The sequence below is a fragment of the Eurosta solidaginis genome, chromosome 4 (genome assembly GCF_040869045.1).
Source record: "Eurosta solidaginis isolate ZX-2024a chromosome 4, ASM4086904v1, whole genome shotgun sequence".
Lineage (NCBI taxonomy): Eukaryota > Metazoa > Arthropoda > Insecta > Diptera > Tephritidae > Eurosta > Eurosta solidaginis.
In genome coordinates, this window is record NC_090322.1 from 126,871,600 (window position 1) to 126,890,086 (window position 18,487).

The 18,487-nt window shown below is 37.8% G+C and overlaps 1 protein-coding gene across 3 annotated transcripts in view; it reads right to left on the minus strand.

Moving 5' to 3' along the window:
- Window positions 1-7,133: 7,133 nt before the first annotated feature.
- The window catches only part of Karl (lipocalin/cytosolic fatty acid-binding protein Karl), a 45,225-nt gene continuing 33,871 nt past the window's right edge, over window positions 7,134-18,487 (minus strand). For all 3 annotated transcript variants that reach the window (XM_067782866.1, XM_067782869.1, XM_067782868.1), the window contains exons 2-5: window positions 14,545-14,682; window positions 14,125-14,248; window positions 13,796-13,952; window positions 7,134-7,430 (exon numbers count right to left, since the gene is read on the minus strand). In XM_067782866.1, coding sequence (XP_067638967.1) covers window positions 7,271-7,430; window positions 13,796-13,952; window positions 14,125-14,248; window positions 14,545-14,682 — 579 coding nt within the window. In that variant the 3' untranslated portion in view covers window positions 7,134-7,270. The remainder of the gene's footprint in view (window positions 7,431-13,795; window positions 13,953-14,124; window positions 14,249-14,544; window positions 14,683-18,487) is intronic.

Below are 18,487 nucleotides of genomic sequence, written 5' to 3' on the forward strand. Positions count from 1 at the left end.
TAAAATGAAATATCACCTACTACCAAAGTACTTAACGAGTCAAATAGCATATGTAGGAGATGTGCAACCATACGGCTTAAGGAACAAGAATGATTTTAGAATTATTATTATAGCTCACAATGAGCCAATTACCTATTGCTCAGATTACCGATTTTGTATTACTAAACCTGAAGGTTTTAAATAGCTACAGCTAAATAAAGAAGCTAATAATAATAATAATAATAATCTATTGCTTCTTTCTTTAGCCGGCAGCAGATTTTTGAAATCCTTCACCCATCATTAATCTACGCGCGCGATGTGTTGTACCAAAAACATCATTTACCACTTTACTGAATTTACACAATCTAAAGTATCACAAATTTACAAAATCTAAAGTATCACATAAAAATAAAAAAATTTATACTTACCTAAATTGGCAGTAGGAACTGCATTCTCCTTCAACCTTTTATTTGACGATAAGGCTTCAGGCCTGAAGTGAAGGGAACATAGAAAGTTCTCCTTCTTCTTCAGGCTTGAAATTTTTAAATTGTCCATCCATTTTCTCAACAGGTTGGGATCGGCCGGAAATGAATAGAAAGTTAATGCTGGATCTGCCCTTGCATTTCTGCAGCACCCAGGAGCGGAGCACTTCCTTAATGAAGGCATACTTGAATTTTGTTAAAAGTTATTTTATTACTTTTTTTTAATTTCACAAAAGTCTAAATTTTTTCACAATTTAATTTTGTTCAAATGTATGTATGTATTTTTTTTTTTGTTAATTTTTTTGATTTTCACAAGTCACAATTTTTTCACACTTTAATTGTTTTCAAATGTATGTATGTATGTTTTTTTTTGTTATTTTTTTTGTTTTTCACAATTTTTTCACAGTTTGATTTAGTTTAAATTGATTTAAAATTTATTTTAAAAATTTTTTCACAGTTTTATTTTTTTCAAATGTATGTATGTATGTTTTTTTTTGTTAATTTTTATGTTTTTCACAATTTTTCACAGTTTGATTTAGTTTAAATTGATTTAAATTTATTTTAAAAATTTTTTCACAGTTTTATTTTGTTCTAATTGATTTAAAAATTTTTTTTGTAAATTTTTCTTTTTGATTTTCACTTTTCACAATTTTTCACAGGTTTTTATTTGCGCATAAATATAAGATTAGCTTCTACTTCGAAGTTTTCTGTATATTAAATGTTCATTGGAATTTTACCAATTTTGCCGCAATTTTCTTCCGATAATTTCCATAAAATAAGAGGTTAATAACTTTATTGCTGGAATCCAAATACATATACATTTATATAATATTGTATAGATTTTAAAAACACATATACAATATATATATAATACATATATAAATTTTGGAAAAACTTAATACACTTGCATAATTCCTTTTAGTTTCTTTTATCACACACAAATTCTTTTTGAAATTATATACCACGATTTCAAACTTCACTTAACACTTTACAAAATTTTTCACAATTTTCTTAACTTTCTGCACAATTTTCCGAAACAATTTTTTCTAAAATTTTTGTTTATATTTCCACTTTTTTGCACAATTTTCCGAACTAATTTTTCTAAAATTTTTGTTTATATTTCCACTTATTTGCCTTTTGAGCATAAACAACACACACTTTTCACAACACAACACAATCTTCTTTTCACTCATTTAAGCTCAAATGAACAACTTCTTTTTTTTGAAGATATCTTATTTTTATGGCAATATTTCACTTCACTTAACTTTTTTATCCTTTTTGACACAATTTCATAAGCTTTTTACACAATTTTAATCACTTTTTTTAATAATTTGCACAGAATATTTACGTGTTTTTATTTCTTCACTTTTTGTCCTGTTTTTTTTTTACATTTTCATTTACACTGACATTTCACATTCTCACTCAATTTATGCTTCCAGCTCAAACACAATACTTTTTGCACAATTTCTTAGTTTTAAGCCAATATTTCACTTTACTCCACTTTTTTATCCTTTTTTACACAATTTAATTAACTTTTTACACAATTTTAATCACTTTTTTTTAATAATTTGCACAGAATATTTACCTCTTTTTATTTCTTCACCTCTTATCGTGTGCTTTTTTTTACACTTTCATTTACACTGACATTTCATATTCTCACTCAAGTTATGTTTTAGCTCAAACACAAAAATTTTTGCACAATTTCTTGATTTTAAGCCAATATTTCACTTCACTTCACTTTTTTATATCTTTTTACACAATTATATTAAATTTGTACACTATTTATTTGCCTTTTTATTCACTTTTTACACTATTTTAACACAAAAACACAATGTTAACTTTACACTCACTGAGTTAATTCTTCACTGCATTTTACCAAATCTTCGCGGACAGGCACAAAGAGGAATGGCCGAGCCCATGAATTGGTACATTGGCAAATTTCATACAAAACGCAGTCGGTTTTCTGAAATGGCGATATGACGCCTCTTATTATCTATCCTCTTTGGCTATATGCCAACTTTTCAGCGAAGAAGACCGCATTACTCCGAATGGAATGCTTTATTGCCAACCCCAAAGAAGAAGAGACTGCGTGAATTCGATCAGTATGCTTTATTATCAACTTCCACGAAAGTGAATTCATCGCATTAAGGAAAAAGCCAAAGGAAAACGCCAAAATACGATATGAAACCACAACCCCCCGCGGTCCATACGAATCCTCAAGGCAGGAATCATGACCTGAATACAAGCATTTGCGATATATTGTGTCAGGTCAAGACTGGCATGTCCTGCTCCCCGCGTTGCAGTTTTTAATGACCGTAATAGGGTCGCGCAGGTGATAACACCACGTCTACTCTGCTCTTAACTTATTATAAGCGTCAATAATACGATGACGTCAATTTGCTACATTTTAAGCTTCGCTAATAATATGACAGATATTAGCTACGACTAAGTGTTACTAATAACATGATGGACATTTGTGATCGGTATACCTACCTAAGGTAAATTCTACAGCTCATAATCCGCAGGCGCAAGAGGGTTTAGCATAATCGATGGCATCTTTAACTTTTTTTGGCGGTGGTGGTAATAGGGGACGCGCTGTGTTTACGCGTCTGTTGGCCCACCGTCTAGCTTTGTCAACTATGGAATGCATTACATATTATCGGCAGAAAGCGGCCGTGCATTTTTTTGCACCCGACAGCACTTTGTTGCCAAACGGGATGGATATTTTGCCGTCGTGCATAGCTTACCTACATCAGCAGAGAGGTTACAATTGTTTAAATGCTCCTCCCATTTCACCAGCTTGTGTTGCTCCAAAATCCTCCGCTGAAAAGTGTTGCCGAATTTTCCGGATTCTTCCAGAGGGAATGAAACCAGCCGACGTGGATTCAATGACCTTGCGGAAAGCACGTTCCCCTGGACGGGTATCATTCGGCATTGCAAAGCAATTATCTGTATGTTTTTTATAGTCTTCCTACTTTACTTTTATAAAGTTTATGCCAGTGCGTTTTTCAGAGGTTATGAATTCGGCAGACCCCTCGATCGAAAGGAGTATGGGGAGGTGGTCGGATGCCTGCGCCCACTATGGAGATGTCTTGCGAACTACGAAAGCTTCCTACCATTCGCGTAGGGCGTCCCAGTTTATCGTGGGTCGTTTCTTCTATTTGGTGCGCCAGCATCTCTCTCCTGCTGTCCGCTTGTAGATCAGAATGCCACAGATCGTGGTGGGCAATGAAATCGCCTAGAATTATGTGATTTTCACCGGTGAGTAGGTCCCTCATGTCAGGGCAGTATCCACTGAGGCAGCAGGTGGTAGAAGGGATGTAGATGTTGATAATTTCTAAATTTGCATCGCCTAACCGGACAGATATGCCTAGACGTTCCAGGACACTGTCCCTACGGCCAATGTCGGGATAAAATAGATTACATTGCACTGAGTGGTGGGTGATAAATGCGAGTCCGCCTCCATTTCCGATGTCACAATCTTTCTATGGGCGTAAAGCAGATCTTGCCGTGAGTTCTGTCTCTTGGATCGCAACAATGCGGATGTTGTGCCGCTTTATAGAATCGACTATACCAGTTAACCCATTACAGTTTTACTGCTATATTCTGAAGTGCAATGGGGAAGACGTCGTCACTCTGGGGGTGGAAGAAAAACACCTGCTGCTATGTAGTATGTCATAACAAAACAGTTTTTTTACATTCGCCGGTTTGTTTTTCTTAACCTCAAACTACCCTCACTAGGGTAGGCACCTTGTCGTTGGTGTGAACTCCATAGTGCCCGACTATGAGGCGGAGCTGTTTAGGACTGGCATCTACGGAACTTGACAATTTGCAGCCAGGGGATAAATTCGGCTGTATTCGGACGGAGCCTTCCCGATACCGGGCCACCTTGGGAAGTATTGATGGCCTTACCACAGTAAGGGGCGCTACTGTGGCGGACGGTTCTTTCCCCGTATATATGCATTTTTAATTGCAATCGAGAAATTTTTTTAGAATATATCCACAAATTTTACAAACGACGAGCGACATTTAAAAATTTTCAGGTAGTTTGGTGATGCGCCATTTCTGATAATCATATGACATTCAGGATAGATAACATAATTGAATCAGATACACCAGTCGCTTTTTTTTGCAAGCGAGCTTGAAAAAAAAAACGCTTCAAACTAGCTAAACAGTTTCATTAAGGCGAAAGCATACAGGTGGTGGAAGTTTATCAGCTAATTGATATTTTTTTAGCTGCTTTGACATTTCTACTCTTGGCGCAGTACGTTTTTGATACTCAGAGAATTACAAAAAACAAAATACACGGACTGCGTGTATTTCTTTGTATGTATGCAGCTACACTAGGGGGACTCATGATAGCATATAAACTTATAAGGTGTAAAATTATATCCATTTACACACGCGGTTATATGAACGCACCTAGTAATACTCTTGATAAACTTGATTGTTTTTCAGCTGTATTATTTCCAAAAAAATATTTTTGATTGTTATACAAATTAAAAAATACCAAGATTAAGTGAAAAATCAAAACTAAAACGCCTTTACTTGCTGATGTTGGAGATTTTTGATGAAAATGCCGTCTGTAATGTCTGCAAGGTTGCATTCCTTTGAGTTTACCGCGTTTACACAATGAAATCTGCGCGTAAATTTATACAAATTGTGTAAATGATTTTTCATACAAAATTTGACAGCTCGTGCGTAAACTAGATAAATTTATACGTTTACACACTTTATAAGGCATTTATACGGTTACATGAGTCCCCCTACTGTTATTTTGTTATTTTCGCTTATCTGCTTATTCGTATGTTCATTTTATTCACTCGTTCACAATAGTTCCTTTTTTTGGTCGACTGTTGCTTTAGCGGTTTCATCTCAAACAAGCTTACTTTGTGTTGTTGCTTTCTATCCAATTCGCTAATCTATCCAGCGTTTTATTTCCACTAGCTTGCAAAAAAAAGCGGCTGCTATCATTCTATTTAGACAATTTTATTGAGAATTATATTCTGTCTCACATTCATAATGAAATATACTGTTTGTTCATTTGTTCTACAGAAGGTGCACGAAACTTCACAGTTTTAAGCACTGAGTTTAAAACGAGTTTATATAATTAAGTCCATAAATTCTAGATGGTTGTCTAAGCTTTGGGCAATTGAGGGCGAGCAGTTTAATAAGAGTTATAAATGAGTAATTTTATGTGCTTGTAAGCGTATGAGTCGTGGCACAGTGGCTGACGTACCCGACCAAACGCCCGGGGTTGCGGGTTCAACTCCCACCAAGCATTCCTTTTTTTAAATTTTTAAATTATTATTATTAATGGACTGTATTGAGTTTATGGGGTTTTTGATTTAATGTATTCCATTTATTGAGTTGGGTAGTTTTAGTGTTATTGGTGTATTTAAGTTATGGAAGGATGCATAGCATCAGTACACCTTTATTTATTTAATTTGGGGGCGAGCACTGGGGGGCTCTGAGGCTTCGCTCTACTGAGCCACCTCATCCTCTATTTGAAGAACCCTTTAAAATGTGATATGGAGGCGAGCACGGGACGGCTCTGAGGTATTGGCACCCCATTTTCTACAAGAAAAACCTCTATTTATTTAATTTGGGGCGAGAGTTGGGCACTCTGAGGTTTCGCTCTAATGAGCCACCTCATCTTCTATTTGAAGAACCCCTTCAAAGAGTGATATGGAGGCGAGCACTGGGCTCTGATGTATTAACACACCATCCGAAGAACCTCGATTTTAATTAAAAACCTCAAACTATGTCTTTAGAATATTTCACTAACCAGTTGAGAATTACAAGCACACTCAATGGCTACTGAAATAAACGAACGAAAAATGTTCATAGTTTAAGTCGCTTAAACATACTCCCCCCTTAGACGGCTTAGTCGTCTAATGAAACTTCCATACGAGCCAGTGATCCGGCTCGAAGGACCATGTCTAAGCTTTGGGCAATTGAGGGCGAGCAGTTTAATAAGAGTTATAAATGAGTAATTTTATGTGCTTGTAAGCGTATGAGTCGTGGCACAGTGGCTGACGTACCCGACCAAACGCCCGGGGTTGCGGGTTCAACTCCCACCAAGCATTCCTTTTTTTAAATTTTTAAATTATTATTATTAATGGACTGTATTGAGTTTATGGGGTTTTTGATTTAATGTATTCCATTTATTGAGTTGGGTAGTTTTAGTGTTATTGGTGTTTTTAAGTTATGGGAGGATGCATAGCATCAGTACACCTTTATTTATTTAATTTGGGGGCGAGCACTGGGGGGCTCTGAGGCTTCGCTCTACTGAGCCACCTCATCCTCTATTTGAAGAACCCTTTAAAATGTGATATGGAGGCGAGCACGGGACGGCTCTGAGGTATTGGCACCCCATTTTCTACAAGAAAAACCTCTATTTATTTAATTTGGGGCGAGAGTTGGGCACTCTGAGGTTTCGCTCTAATGAGCCACCTCATCTTCTATTTGAAGAACCCCTTCAAAGAGTGATATGGAGGCGAGCACTGGGCTCTGATGTATTAACACACCATCCGAAGAACCTCCATTTTAATTAAAAACCTCAAACTATGTCTTTAGAATATTTCACTAACCAGTTGAGAATTACAAGCACACTCAATGGCTACTGAAATAAACGAACGAAAAATGTTCATAGTTTAAGTCGCTTAAACAATGGTTATATTAAAAATTTTATTAATAACAGTAAATATTGAATGTTAAATAAAGTTAACTATTAACTTAATAAGTACATCTAAATAAGTATATGCATAGTTATGTACACGGGTATAGTTTTTTGTTTGTAAGGGTCTTTAGGGTTTCAAAATGACCTTAAATAAGTTTTTAGTATTGTTTTGTCCATTTATGATATATGCCAGTGGATCATCGTCAACGGATTCCATCAAATTGTTACAAGTCTGGTTAATTGGAAACATGAACGATAAGTCAATATCATAGCGGGGTAGCTTTTCTCTGAAAAGAAAAAAAGAAGTTTTATAAAACATTAGGGGTGTCCATGAAATCTGATATAATGTTTATACAATAAACTTATAATATTAAGTAGAAAATAATGGAGATGGAACATTTAGGTTGGAAAGAATTTCCTCACTAATGTTCCACGAAATTTTAAAATTTCTCTTGGTTTGTACTTAAGGTTTCTGGTATTCAGCAACACATTTAAGAATTTTAGCTAAATTCATATCTATTCAAATGTTATCCTATGCAAAATTACTGAAAAATCATTTAGAGAACGCGTCCCAAACTCATAAAATAAATTTGAACTGAGTAAAAAACACATTAAAAGAGATTAATTTTAAGTATTTACTATTTTAACGTTATCTACATATATTAATATCTTATAAAAAGTATATACGAAAAAGTGCATTGGAAATGTCGTGGTATGGATGATACAATAATTGTCCAGGTAAAAACTCGTCCATTGGGAACCCATTCGGAAAAGTATTTTGACAGATGTATCAGGGGTCATACTGAAATTTAAGTGATTAGTATAGTGAAGGAAAATAAAATCAGATTCAGTGCAATAACTGGATGCCGTATAAAATGAGTGTGTAATCCGGCGAATCCAGTTCTTAAAGAAAAATACCCAGAACTCGCAGAAGAGCAACGCACCCTCCCTAGGGTAACGCGCGTCACTCTAGCTCAACTTCGATCTGGGTACTATAACAGGTTAAACTCTTACCTATCCAGAATAAACGCCGATATACAAAATGTATGCCCCGCTTGCAATGTGTCCCCACATGACACCAACCATCTATTTAATTGTAATGTGGAACCAACGCCTCTAACACCCCTCTCACTATTTTTCACCCCTGTTGAAATTGCAAGTTTCCTTGGACTAGAGTTAGAGGATATTGATGACAATTTGTGATCGGTCGCGCCTATTGAATGGGGCGAAGCACTGCTACAACAACAACAACAGCAGTGTGTCATTCCGAGAACGCTGATTAGAGATTGAAATCACAAATAATTCTTGGTATACAAGATGGGTAGTCATTTCAGGTAGGGTGATCCGTATACGGATCCAAAATTGTTTTTGTGTTTTTTTTTTTTGGCAGGGCACCATATCAATTGGTTTTCTTTTATGAGAAACTATTTAAGTGTTTTTCTCAATTCAAGGTTCGAATCGAGCAGGTTTATTAACAATTCGAAATGGATCTATCTGCGCAGCTATGGCAGGTTGTCTGCAAAATTTTCTACTTACTATTCCAAAAATAAAATACAATTTTTCAAATTTAGAAAAATTAAAAAATAACAATAATTATCATTAGAAAAAAATTATTGTTCTGGCCTTGAGCTCGATTCGAACCTTGAATGATTTATCAATAGGCCGATAAAAACAAAAACAGTTTTTCTCAATTTTTTTGAAGAATATTTAGGGGTCGCTATCAAGAATTGAGTTTTAAGTGGCCATTGCCATGGCTGGCGCAGGGTCATTTTACGGTATTATTTACTATTTTACCTTTATTAGTAACTTTCAACAATTTTTCTTGTTACAAAATAACTTAGGAATCTTTAAGGTTATAAGCACACCTTTTGGACAACTTACTTTAAAAATAGATTTTCCGTTTCTTTCCTGTTTTATCCGTTCAATAAAGTTGTGTTGAGCGTTTAGCGTCCATCAAAACATTTAAAACATCCGAATATGCAGTTTAAAATATTTAGGAGTTGCTATTAAAGAATTTATGATTTCTTAATGAATTTTGTGTTAATGACAAGAGGGCATTTCCATGACTTGCACGATAAAGGTTCGTGCGTCAAGATGAACAAATTGTACTTGATTTTTCTACTTATTTGTTGTAGAATTTGAAATATGCTTTGATTTATTCCTACTTTTTTTTATATATTGCAGAACATAAAATACATATTTACGAGCAAATAATTATTTAGATTACACGGTTAGAAATTTGAGCAAAAATTTTAAAACGCTCAACAGCCTAAGACCTTTTTGAAAATTTTGCGAACTAAGTTCGAAACGTCTCAATTTATTTATTTATATTTTAATTTCAAACTTATTTGAACAATAAGTCTAAAATCTTAAAATTTTTTTAAATAAAACCCAAAGAATATTCAAAAATTTAAAAGTAAGAACTTATTTATTTATTTATTTATTTATTTGTTTAAGTCTATGAATTTTAATCCTTACAGACTATGATACAAGGAAAATTTAAAAAATACTTATGCCTAAAAGTAATCGGTTTACTTAGAAAGCAGACTTCAAAATATTCATAAATTCAGCTCTTTGTATAGAAAAATCAAGAGCAACGGAATTACTTATTGAGTTAAGCTCCCGAATAGCACGCGTAATGGGAGCATTACCAGCGTAATTCGTTCTGAAATAATCGTAATAAAATGGAAAGGAATTTCTGAGAGATCTTTGGGGAACATTAAATCGAATCCTTTCCAGCAAATAAGGGCAATCAATGTAGCCATTAATAACGTTATACATGAATGACAAGCACAGTATAGATCTACGATTTTCCAAAGACTTGAGGCTTAAAAGTAAAAGACGTGCAGAGTAGGAAGGAATCGGCTCCGAAAAGTTTAACGGGCGAAGGGCATATTTAAGGAACATTTTTTGAATTCTCTCAATTCTACAAATGGCCGTTTGGTTGCTTGGTCTCCAAATGAAGACAGCATATTCAATGTGAGATCTAACGTATGACGTGTAGAGCACCTTAAAGATATAGGGGTCTGAGAATTTTGAAGCATTGCGCCTTACAAATCCGAGCATAGAATATGCTTTCGACGTTACGTAGTTAATGTGATTAATGAAGGAAAACCTTTTGTCAAAAACGACACCCAGGTCTTTAATCTCGTCAACACATTGAAGTTCACAGTTAGATATACTGTATTTTGTAGAGAAATTGTTAGTTGATTTTGAATAAACTATTTGGAAGCATTTTTGCGTATTTAAAGAGAGACAGGAGTTCAGGCACCATTGGTGAAGCTTATTTATATCATCCTGCAGCTTTATGGCATCTTCTTGCGATTTAATAGCTGAGAATATTTTTAAGTCATCTGCATAAAGTAAACACTTTGCAAACGAAAAACAACTGCTGATGTCATTAATAAATAATATAAATAAAAGTGGGCCTAGTATACTTCCCTGGGGAACGCCAGAAGTCGCAACGAACGGACTAGACATTTTCCCATCAATGGTAACAACGCAGTGTCTATTACTTAAATAAGAACGAATCCACAAAAGAAACGTTGGATGAAAACCGATACAGCTTAATTTTTTTATCAGAACTGTGTGAGGAACTCTATCAAAAGCTTTGGAAAAGTCAGTGTAAATGCAATCAACCTGTAGTCCAGCAGAGAAAGAATCTACACAGTATTCGCTAAAAACAGCAAGATTTGAAACCGTGGACCTATCAGCAACAAACCCGTGCTGGATAAGGGATTTAACAGCAAAACTCAACTTGGCATTCACAGCATGCTCAAAAATTTTAGAGATTGTGGACAGCTTGGATATTGGTCTATAGTTACGCACATCGTTCTTATTTCCACATTTGAAAACGGGCGTAATCGAGGTGAGCTTCCAATCATCGATGAACGTCCCACATGATAATGATTTATTGAAAATCAGAGTCAACGGATAGACCAAGGCTGGACAGTTTTTTAACAAGACAGAAGAAAACCCATCAACGTCAGTTTGGGATGAGGATTTAAGTATAATAATAGCCTTACTAACATCCTCACAGGAGAGAGTAAGCGTACCGAAGTTCAGGGTACTAACGGCATCCAATGAAAAATCAACCGCTTTATTATTATCATCCTGAGAAAAATTTGACTTAAAAAACTCAGCAAATAAGTTCGCTGCCTCACTTAGAGATCGCGCAGGTTGATCATCAAGGAAAACTCCAGAGGGTACAATGGAGCCGCCTTTTTTTGACTTTATATAGTTCCAAAAAGTTTTAGGATTCGATTTAATATTCGACTCAATATTATAAATATAGTTATTGTACAGAAACTTATCCAAATGATTAAATATCTTTAAATAGTGCTTGTACTTAGTATAGACTCTTCTTGGTTTAAAACAAAACCTAAAGTTTAAAATTGTGGCTGAAAATCTATAATAAAAAAATGAGTCCCAAAATGTGTTGCTAAGAGCAAAACTCGAGAACGTTTGGACCGATTTCGCTATTCTTTTTTTTAGAATTTAACTTGAAGTACGAGGATGGGTCTTACGGAGAGAAAAGTAGGCCCAGGAAGTGGACCAGGGGCCGAACTATTCTGAATAAAATAGTGCTTCATGCGATTTGTTTGAAATTTGTTATAGGGGTACTTCCCTTGCTGTTTATTTGAGAAACTTTTCTTTCCGTGGATCAGGAACCGACCTATTCCAAAAAAATTTAATTATATTGCGATGCGCTGGACTTATTTGGTTCCCCATATGAAACTAATAACAAACCCTGGTTTCCAAATTTCGTATGTTGAAGTTGTGTTGAGTCATTATGCTTATGAGCATATAAAAAAAGGACCTCATTTCAAGAACCAAACTCTTATGATATGACGTGAACCGTCGGACCATCACAGCGACTGTTAATTCTGTGTGGTAAACATAACAGGAATAAAACGCAGAAGTCACTCTTAATGGATTTATTCCAACTTACTGCCTGCTTTTCGACCAGTCCTTAGTGCTAGACATTCATCAGAACATGAACCTAGTACATCCCGCATTATTTAGAGGATTTCAAATACATTTCTAAATAATTTCCAAAACTGAGCTCTGAAAATGTGAGAGCTGCGAATTTTCGATAGCCCACAGTTTAGAAAACTAATTTTTGATCCAGAGTTCACTAGCCACATGAAAGCACATAAAAAAAGTCTACATAGGATAAGTTTTTTGGGTTGTAAAAACCATTTAGGAAACAGGAAGTTACCTAAATTATCTGAGCTTATAGACCATATGATTCTACACCATCTACATTTGGCTGTAAATATGAATATCAAGATGCACTTTCTCTATAGCCGCCTTGATAGTTTTCCTGAAAATTTAGTCGATCTCAGTGAAGGGCAGGACGAGCGTTTTCACCAGGACCTCCGCAGACGAGCGCTATGAAGCCCACTCAAAGGCGCACATGTTAGCCCATTACTGCTGGATTATTCGAGTAGTGCTCCTGAATCAACTAATAAACGAAAATCTCTTCATATTGATATTAGAGAAAAATTGCAGTTTACAAACGGCGATGATTACTATAACATGTTTTTTAATTTCACTCCTTCATCAGCTAGCTTTTCGGGAGCTGAGTATTGAATTCGAAATCTCCAATATTCATACTTTATACTAGTGTAAAGGCAGGTGCCTTTAACCACTCAGCCATATGAATGCCCCGCATACACCCCGCATGTACGTCTAAAAAAATAATGTTTTTACTTAAGTTAGGGTGAGCCCTATCACCCAGTGTTAAACCACACTTTGATTTTTAAGAAGTGATTTGTTGGGTTCTTATCGGAAACAATCAATAACGATCAGTTATTGTTTTAGTATCGGCTTATAATCGATAATGAGTTATCATCTACGGTTATGGGTTTGCCATAGTCGAGTCATTAGCTTCTTTTTGGTTTCTCGTCGGCTTGTTACCGACAGGTTATTGACGTGTCTTCGATTGAAGTTTTATTTCTTACATAACAAAATGATGGGCCGTCTAAAATAAATCGATAGCACGCCGATAACAAACTACTATATAAATCGATAACTTTTTGATAGCTAGTCGATAAATATTTGACACTAAAATCGATAACAAGGCGGAAACAAATAGGCAGCACTTTAATAACAGATCTATAACTTTCTATAATATGAAAATAAGTTTTCTATAAGTAATTGATAACTTTTCTTAATTAAACTAATAACATCGATAATTTTTTTTATAGCAAATCGATAACATTTAGATAAAAATTCAATAGCTCGTTGATAAAAAATCGGTAACACGACCGGTTTCGGCTTTGGTTCTGGCCTCGCATTGACAGCAAATTTTTTCTTTCTTCTGGCTTCCTTTTCATTTCCCCTCTTCTTTCTTTACCCTAACTTTCCTTTCCTTTATCTTATTTTGTTTTCCTTTCATTTCGTTATTTTCACTTCGAACTTGATAGTTTTAGGTAGAGACTCTTACAATAACGGCATTTTATTCCCTACTCTAGCTTGTGCTATTTAATTTTGATTCTGACTTCTGAAAAATCTTCCACTGTGTGCAAATAAGTGCTTAAGCTATACATAAGTTAACGAAAAAGAAATTGTATAAGACACACTTCTTGAAAACCTGGTGCTATGCATGTACTTTGTACGAGTATATAATTAAGAATAGTAAGTGTACCTCAAAAAGTTGATTACATTATCGCCCAATTGGGGCTCTCGCGAAAGCAGCAAAGCTGATAAATAGCGCGGCGACTTTTTCTTCTCAGCGCAATGCATTATTAGACCCCATGATTTGTAGTCCGTATCGATAATGTAAGTGTTATAAATACCCTCATCTGTGGGGAGAAAACATAACAAATCAGAAGATGTGATGAATTTAGAAAATAAAGACTAATAACTGAGAATCAATATGAAGTTTTAATGTATGATGGCATAAAAGCTTTTCAATATATGTACATCAACTCTTCAACCAATCGCTTAAAGCTTAGATTAAAAATTTGTACTTACAAATATCTTCGGTATGCATCCAATGCGCTGGTGTTTCGAAATCCGGTATCATCCAGGTAATATTTCCTTGTAATTTCTCACGTAGTGGATCTTCAGAGAAGATGTAGCTAAAGTTCATTGTTATCTGAAATATAACGAAATAGTGAGTACTCAGGGCTGGGTAAGGTTAGCTTAAACAATATGGACACATTGGTTCGTCTTTATTGACCGTTTAACCGGTTAACAAAGTCTCCAAGTGGTCTTTCCAGCGAAGTGAGAGGGGGGGGGGCTTCCTCCTCCTCCGCTTCGATAGGCGCATGATCAAACTTCAAAAAAATGTGATATATATTAGTTTCGATAACTTGATTTTAAAACGTGACTTTTGTTGCGAGATATGTGAAACGGTCCTGGGTAATTATATAATCTTGAAAATGTACTTACATGCTGATCCTCGGAAGAGAAGGCGAAATGGCTCTGCATGCAGGCATATTCGGGCAACTCCTCTGTTGATGCATAATATTGGACCACATACCAGAATCCCATCATTGATTCCAAGTTGAAATTGCGAATAGCGCGTACCTATCAAAACGAAGAAAGATAAATTAGGTACATATATAGTACAACTGTAATAAACGAACAGTAAAGAATTAAAGATACAAGCACAATGCAACACACGCACGCATTTCAGTAGAGACGTCACGTCAAGTACGCCAACTTCTCAAACGCTTTATCAAAACATATTTAATAATTTATGTATTTACTAGCCTTTACCCGCGGCCCCGTCCGCAAGGAGAAAATTATGTATATGGGCTATTCACGTTAGCCTGCTTATCAAGTTATCTGTTTACAATTTTGTTTCTGTGTAATGCATTTTATATTTGTAATTGAGTAAAAAAAGAAATAAATGAGCTGATAACCTGATAGGATCCCCAAATGATCCCGAAATTATCCATAAAAAGCCAAGAAATGACCCCAAAGCTATCGCGGACGCATCCCTAAAACCATACAGAAATGCCTCCACAGGGTCTTCAGAAGTTCCCGGAATAGACCCAAAAAACCCGAAATGGCAACGACACGATTCTAGACTTATCCAGAGAACCACACAGAAATAATCCCTGAAGGGTACCAAAATGGTCCCGAAATAGTCCTGAAAAAGTTGCGAAATGACCCTGACGGGCTCCCGGACGGATCTCAAAAACCATCCAGAATATATCCAGGAAGGGTTCCTATATTATCCCGACATAGTCCAGAAAAAGTTCCGAAATGACCCCGAGGGGATCCACGACGTATCGCGAAAACCATTCAGAAATGAATCCGGAAGGGTCCCAAAATGATCCCGAAATCGTCCGGAAATGACCCAGATGGGATCCTGCACGGATCCAGAAATGATTCCGGAAGCGTCCCAAACCTATCCCGAAAAAGTAACAAAATAATCTCGAAATTACTCCTACTGCATCCCGGAAAGATCCAGAAATGACCTCGGAAGAGTCCCCAAATTACCCTGATGGATCCGGCAAACCATCAAGAATTGATGCCGGAAGGGTCCTCCAAATGATCCCGAAATAATACAGAAAAAGTCATGAAATGACTCCTAAAGGGTCTCCAAATGGTACCGAAATAGTCTCGAGAAAGTCCTGAAATTACCCTGATGGGTTCCCGTACAGATCCCGAAATCCATCCGGAAGTGATGCCGGAAGGGTCCCCAAATGATCCCGTATTAGCCCTTAAAAAGTTCCGAAATGACCCAGATGGGCTTCCGGACGGATCCCGAAATCCATCCAAAAATGATCCCGAAATAGTCCCGAAGAAGTCCCGAAATGACCCTGATGGGATCTCGGACGGATCCTGAAAACCATGCTTAAATGATCCCGAAAAAGTCCCGAAATGAACCTAACGGGATCCCGTACGGATCCCGAAAACAATCCAGAAATGATGCCGGTAGGTACCCACAATGATCCCGAAATAGTCCCGAAATGACCCCGACGTGGTCCAGGACGGATCCCGAAAACCAAACAGAAATGATGCCGGTAGGTACCCCAAATGATCCAGAAATGATGCCGGAAAGGTCCCCAATTGACCCTTTAATAGTCCCGAAATGACGCTGACGGAATCCCGGACGGATCCCGAAAACCATCCAAAAATTATGCCGAAAGGGTCCCCAAATGATCACGTATTAGTCGCGAAAAAGTCCCGAAATTACCATGACGGGATCCCGGACGGATACCCAAAACCATTTAGAAATGATGCCGGAAGGTACCCCAAATGATCCCGAAAAATTCCTGAAATGACTCCGACGGGATCCCCGACGGATCTCGAAAACCTTCCAGAAATGATGCCGGAGGGACCCCAAATGATCCCGAAAAGCCCCGAAATGACCCCGATGGGATCCCGGACGAACCCCGAAAACCAACCAGAAATGATGCCGGTAGGTACCCCAAATGATCCAGAAATTACCCCGTCGGGATCACGGACGGATCCGGAGAAAGTCCTGAAGTCACCCCGACGGGATCCCGGACAAATACCGAAAACCATCCAGAAATGATGCCGGTGGGTACCCCAAAATTATCCCGAAATAGTCCCGAAATGACCATGAAGGAATCCCCGAGGGATTCTTGAAACTATCCAGAAATTATGCCCGAAAGGTTCCCAAATGATCCCCAAATAGTCCCGAAATGACCCTGACGAGATCCCGGACGGATCCCGAAACCCATCCAGAAATGATGGCGAAAGGGACCCCAAATGATCCCGTATTAGTCGCGAAATAGTCCGGAAATGACCCCGATGGGATCCCGCAGGGATCCAGAAATGATCCCGGAAGGATCCCAAAACTATCCCGAAAAAGTAACAAAAAATCTCGAAATGACTCCTACGGCATCCCGGACGGATCCAGAAATGATCTCGGTAGGGTCCCCAAATGGTCCCGAAAATACCCTGATGGATCCGGCAAACCATGAAGAAATGATGCCGGAAGGGTCCCCAAATATTCCCGAAATAATACAGAAAAAGCCTAAAGGGTCTGCAAATGATTCCGAAATTACCCTTATGTGTTCCCGTACAGATCCCCAAATCCTTTCAGAAGAGATGCCGGAAGGGTCCCCAAGGGTCCTGTATTAGCCCTGAAAAAGTTCCGAATTGACCCAGACGGGCTCCCGGACGGATCCCGAAAACCACCAAAAAATTATCCCGAAATAGTCCCGAAGAAGTCCCGAAATGACCCTGACGGGATCTCGAACGGATCCCTACATGACTCTAACGGGATCACGGACAGATCCCGAAATCCATCCAGGAATGATCTTGGAAGGGTCCCAAAATGATCCTGAAATAGTCTCAGAAAAGTCCAGAAATTACCCTGATCCCAAAAAAGTCCCGAAATCAACCTGACGGGGTCCCGTACGGATCCCGAAAACCATCCAGAAATGATGCCGGTAGGTACCCCAAATGATCCCGAAATGACCCCGACGGGATCTCGAAAACAAACCAGAAATGATGCCGGTAGGTACCCCAAATAATATCGAAAAAGTCCTGAAATGACCCCGAGGGGATCCCGGACGAATCCCGAAAACCATCCAGAAATGATGCCAAAAGAACCCCAAATGATCCAGAAATGACTCCGCCAGGATCCCGGACGCATACCCAAAACCATCCAGAAATGATGCCGGAAAGGTCCTCAAAAGATCACCTAGTAGTCTCGGAATGAGGCCGACGGGATCCCGGACGGATCGCGTAAACCATGCAGAAATGATGCGGAAAGGGACCCCAAATGGTTCCGAAATGACCCCGACGGGATCCCGGACGCATACCCAAAACCATCTGGAAATGATGCCGGCAGGTACCCCAAATAATATCGAAAAAGTCCTGAAATTACCCCGAGGAGATCCCGGACGAATCCCGAAAACCATCCATAAATGATGCCAAAAGAACCCCAAATGATCCAGAAATAGTCCCGAAATGACCCCGATCCCGAACGGATACCGAAAACCATCCAGAAGTGATGCCGGAAAGGTCCTCAAAAGATCACCTAATAGTCTCGAAATGACGGCGACGTGATCCCGGACGGATCCCGTAAACCATCCAGAAATGATGCCGAAAGGGTCCCAAAATGACCTTGTATTAGTCGAGAAAAAGTTCGGAAACGACCCCGACGGGATCCCGGATGGATCGTGAAAACCATTTAGAAATGATGCCGGAAGGTCCCCCAAATGATGCCGAAATAGTCCCAAAATGACATCGACCGGATCCCGGATGGATACCGCAAACCATCCAGAAATGATGCCGGTAGGTACCCCAAATTATCCCGAAATAGTCCCGAAATGACCCTGACGGGATCCCGAAAAACATCCAGAAATGATGCCGGAATAGACCCCAAATGATCCCGCAAAAGTCC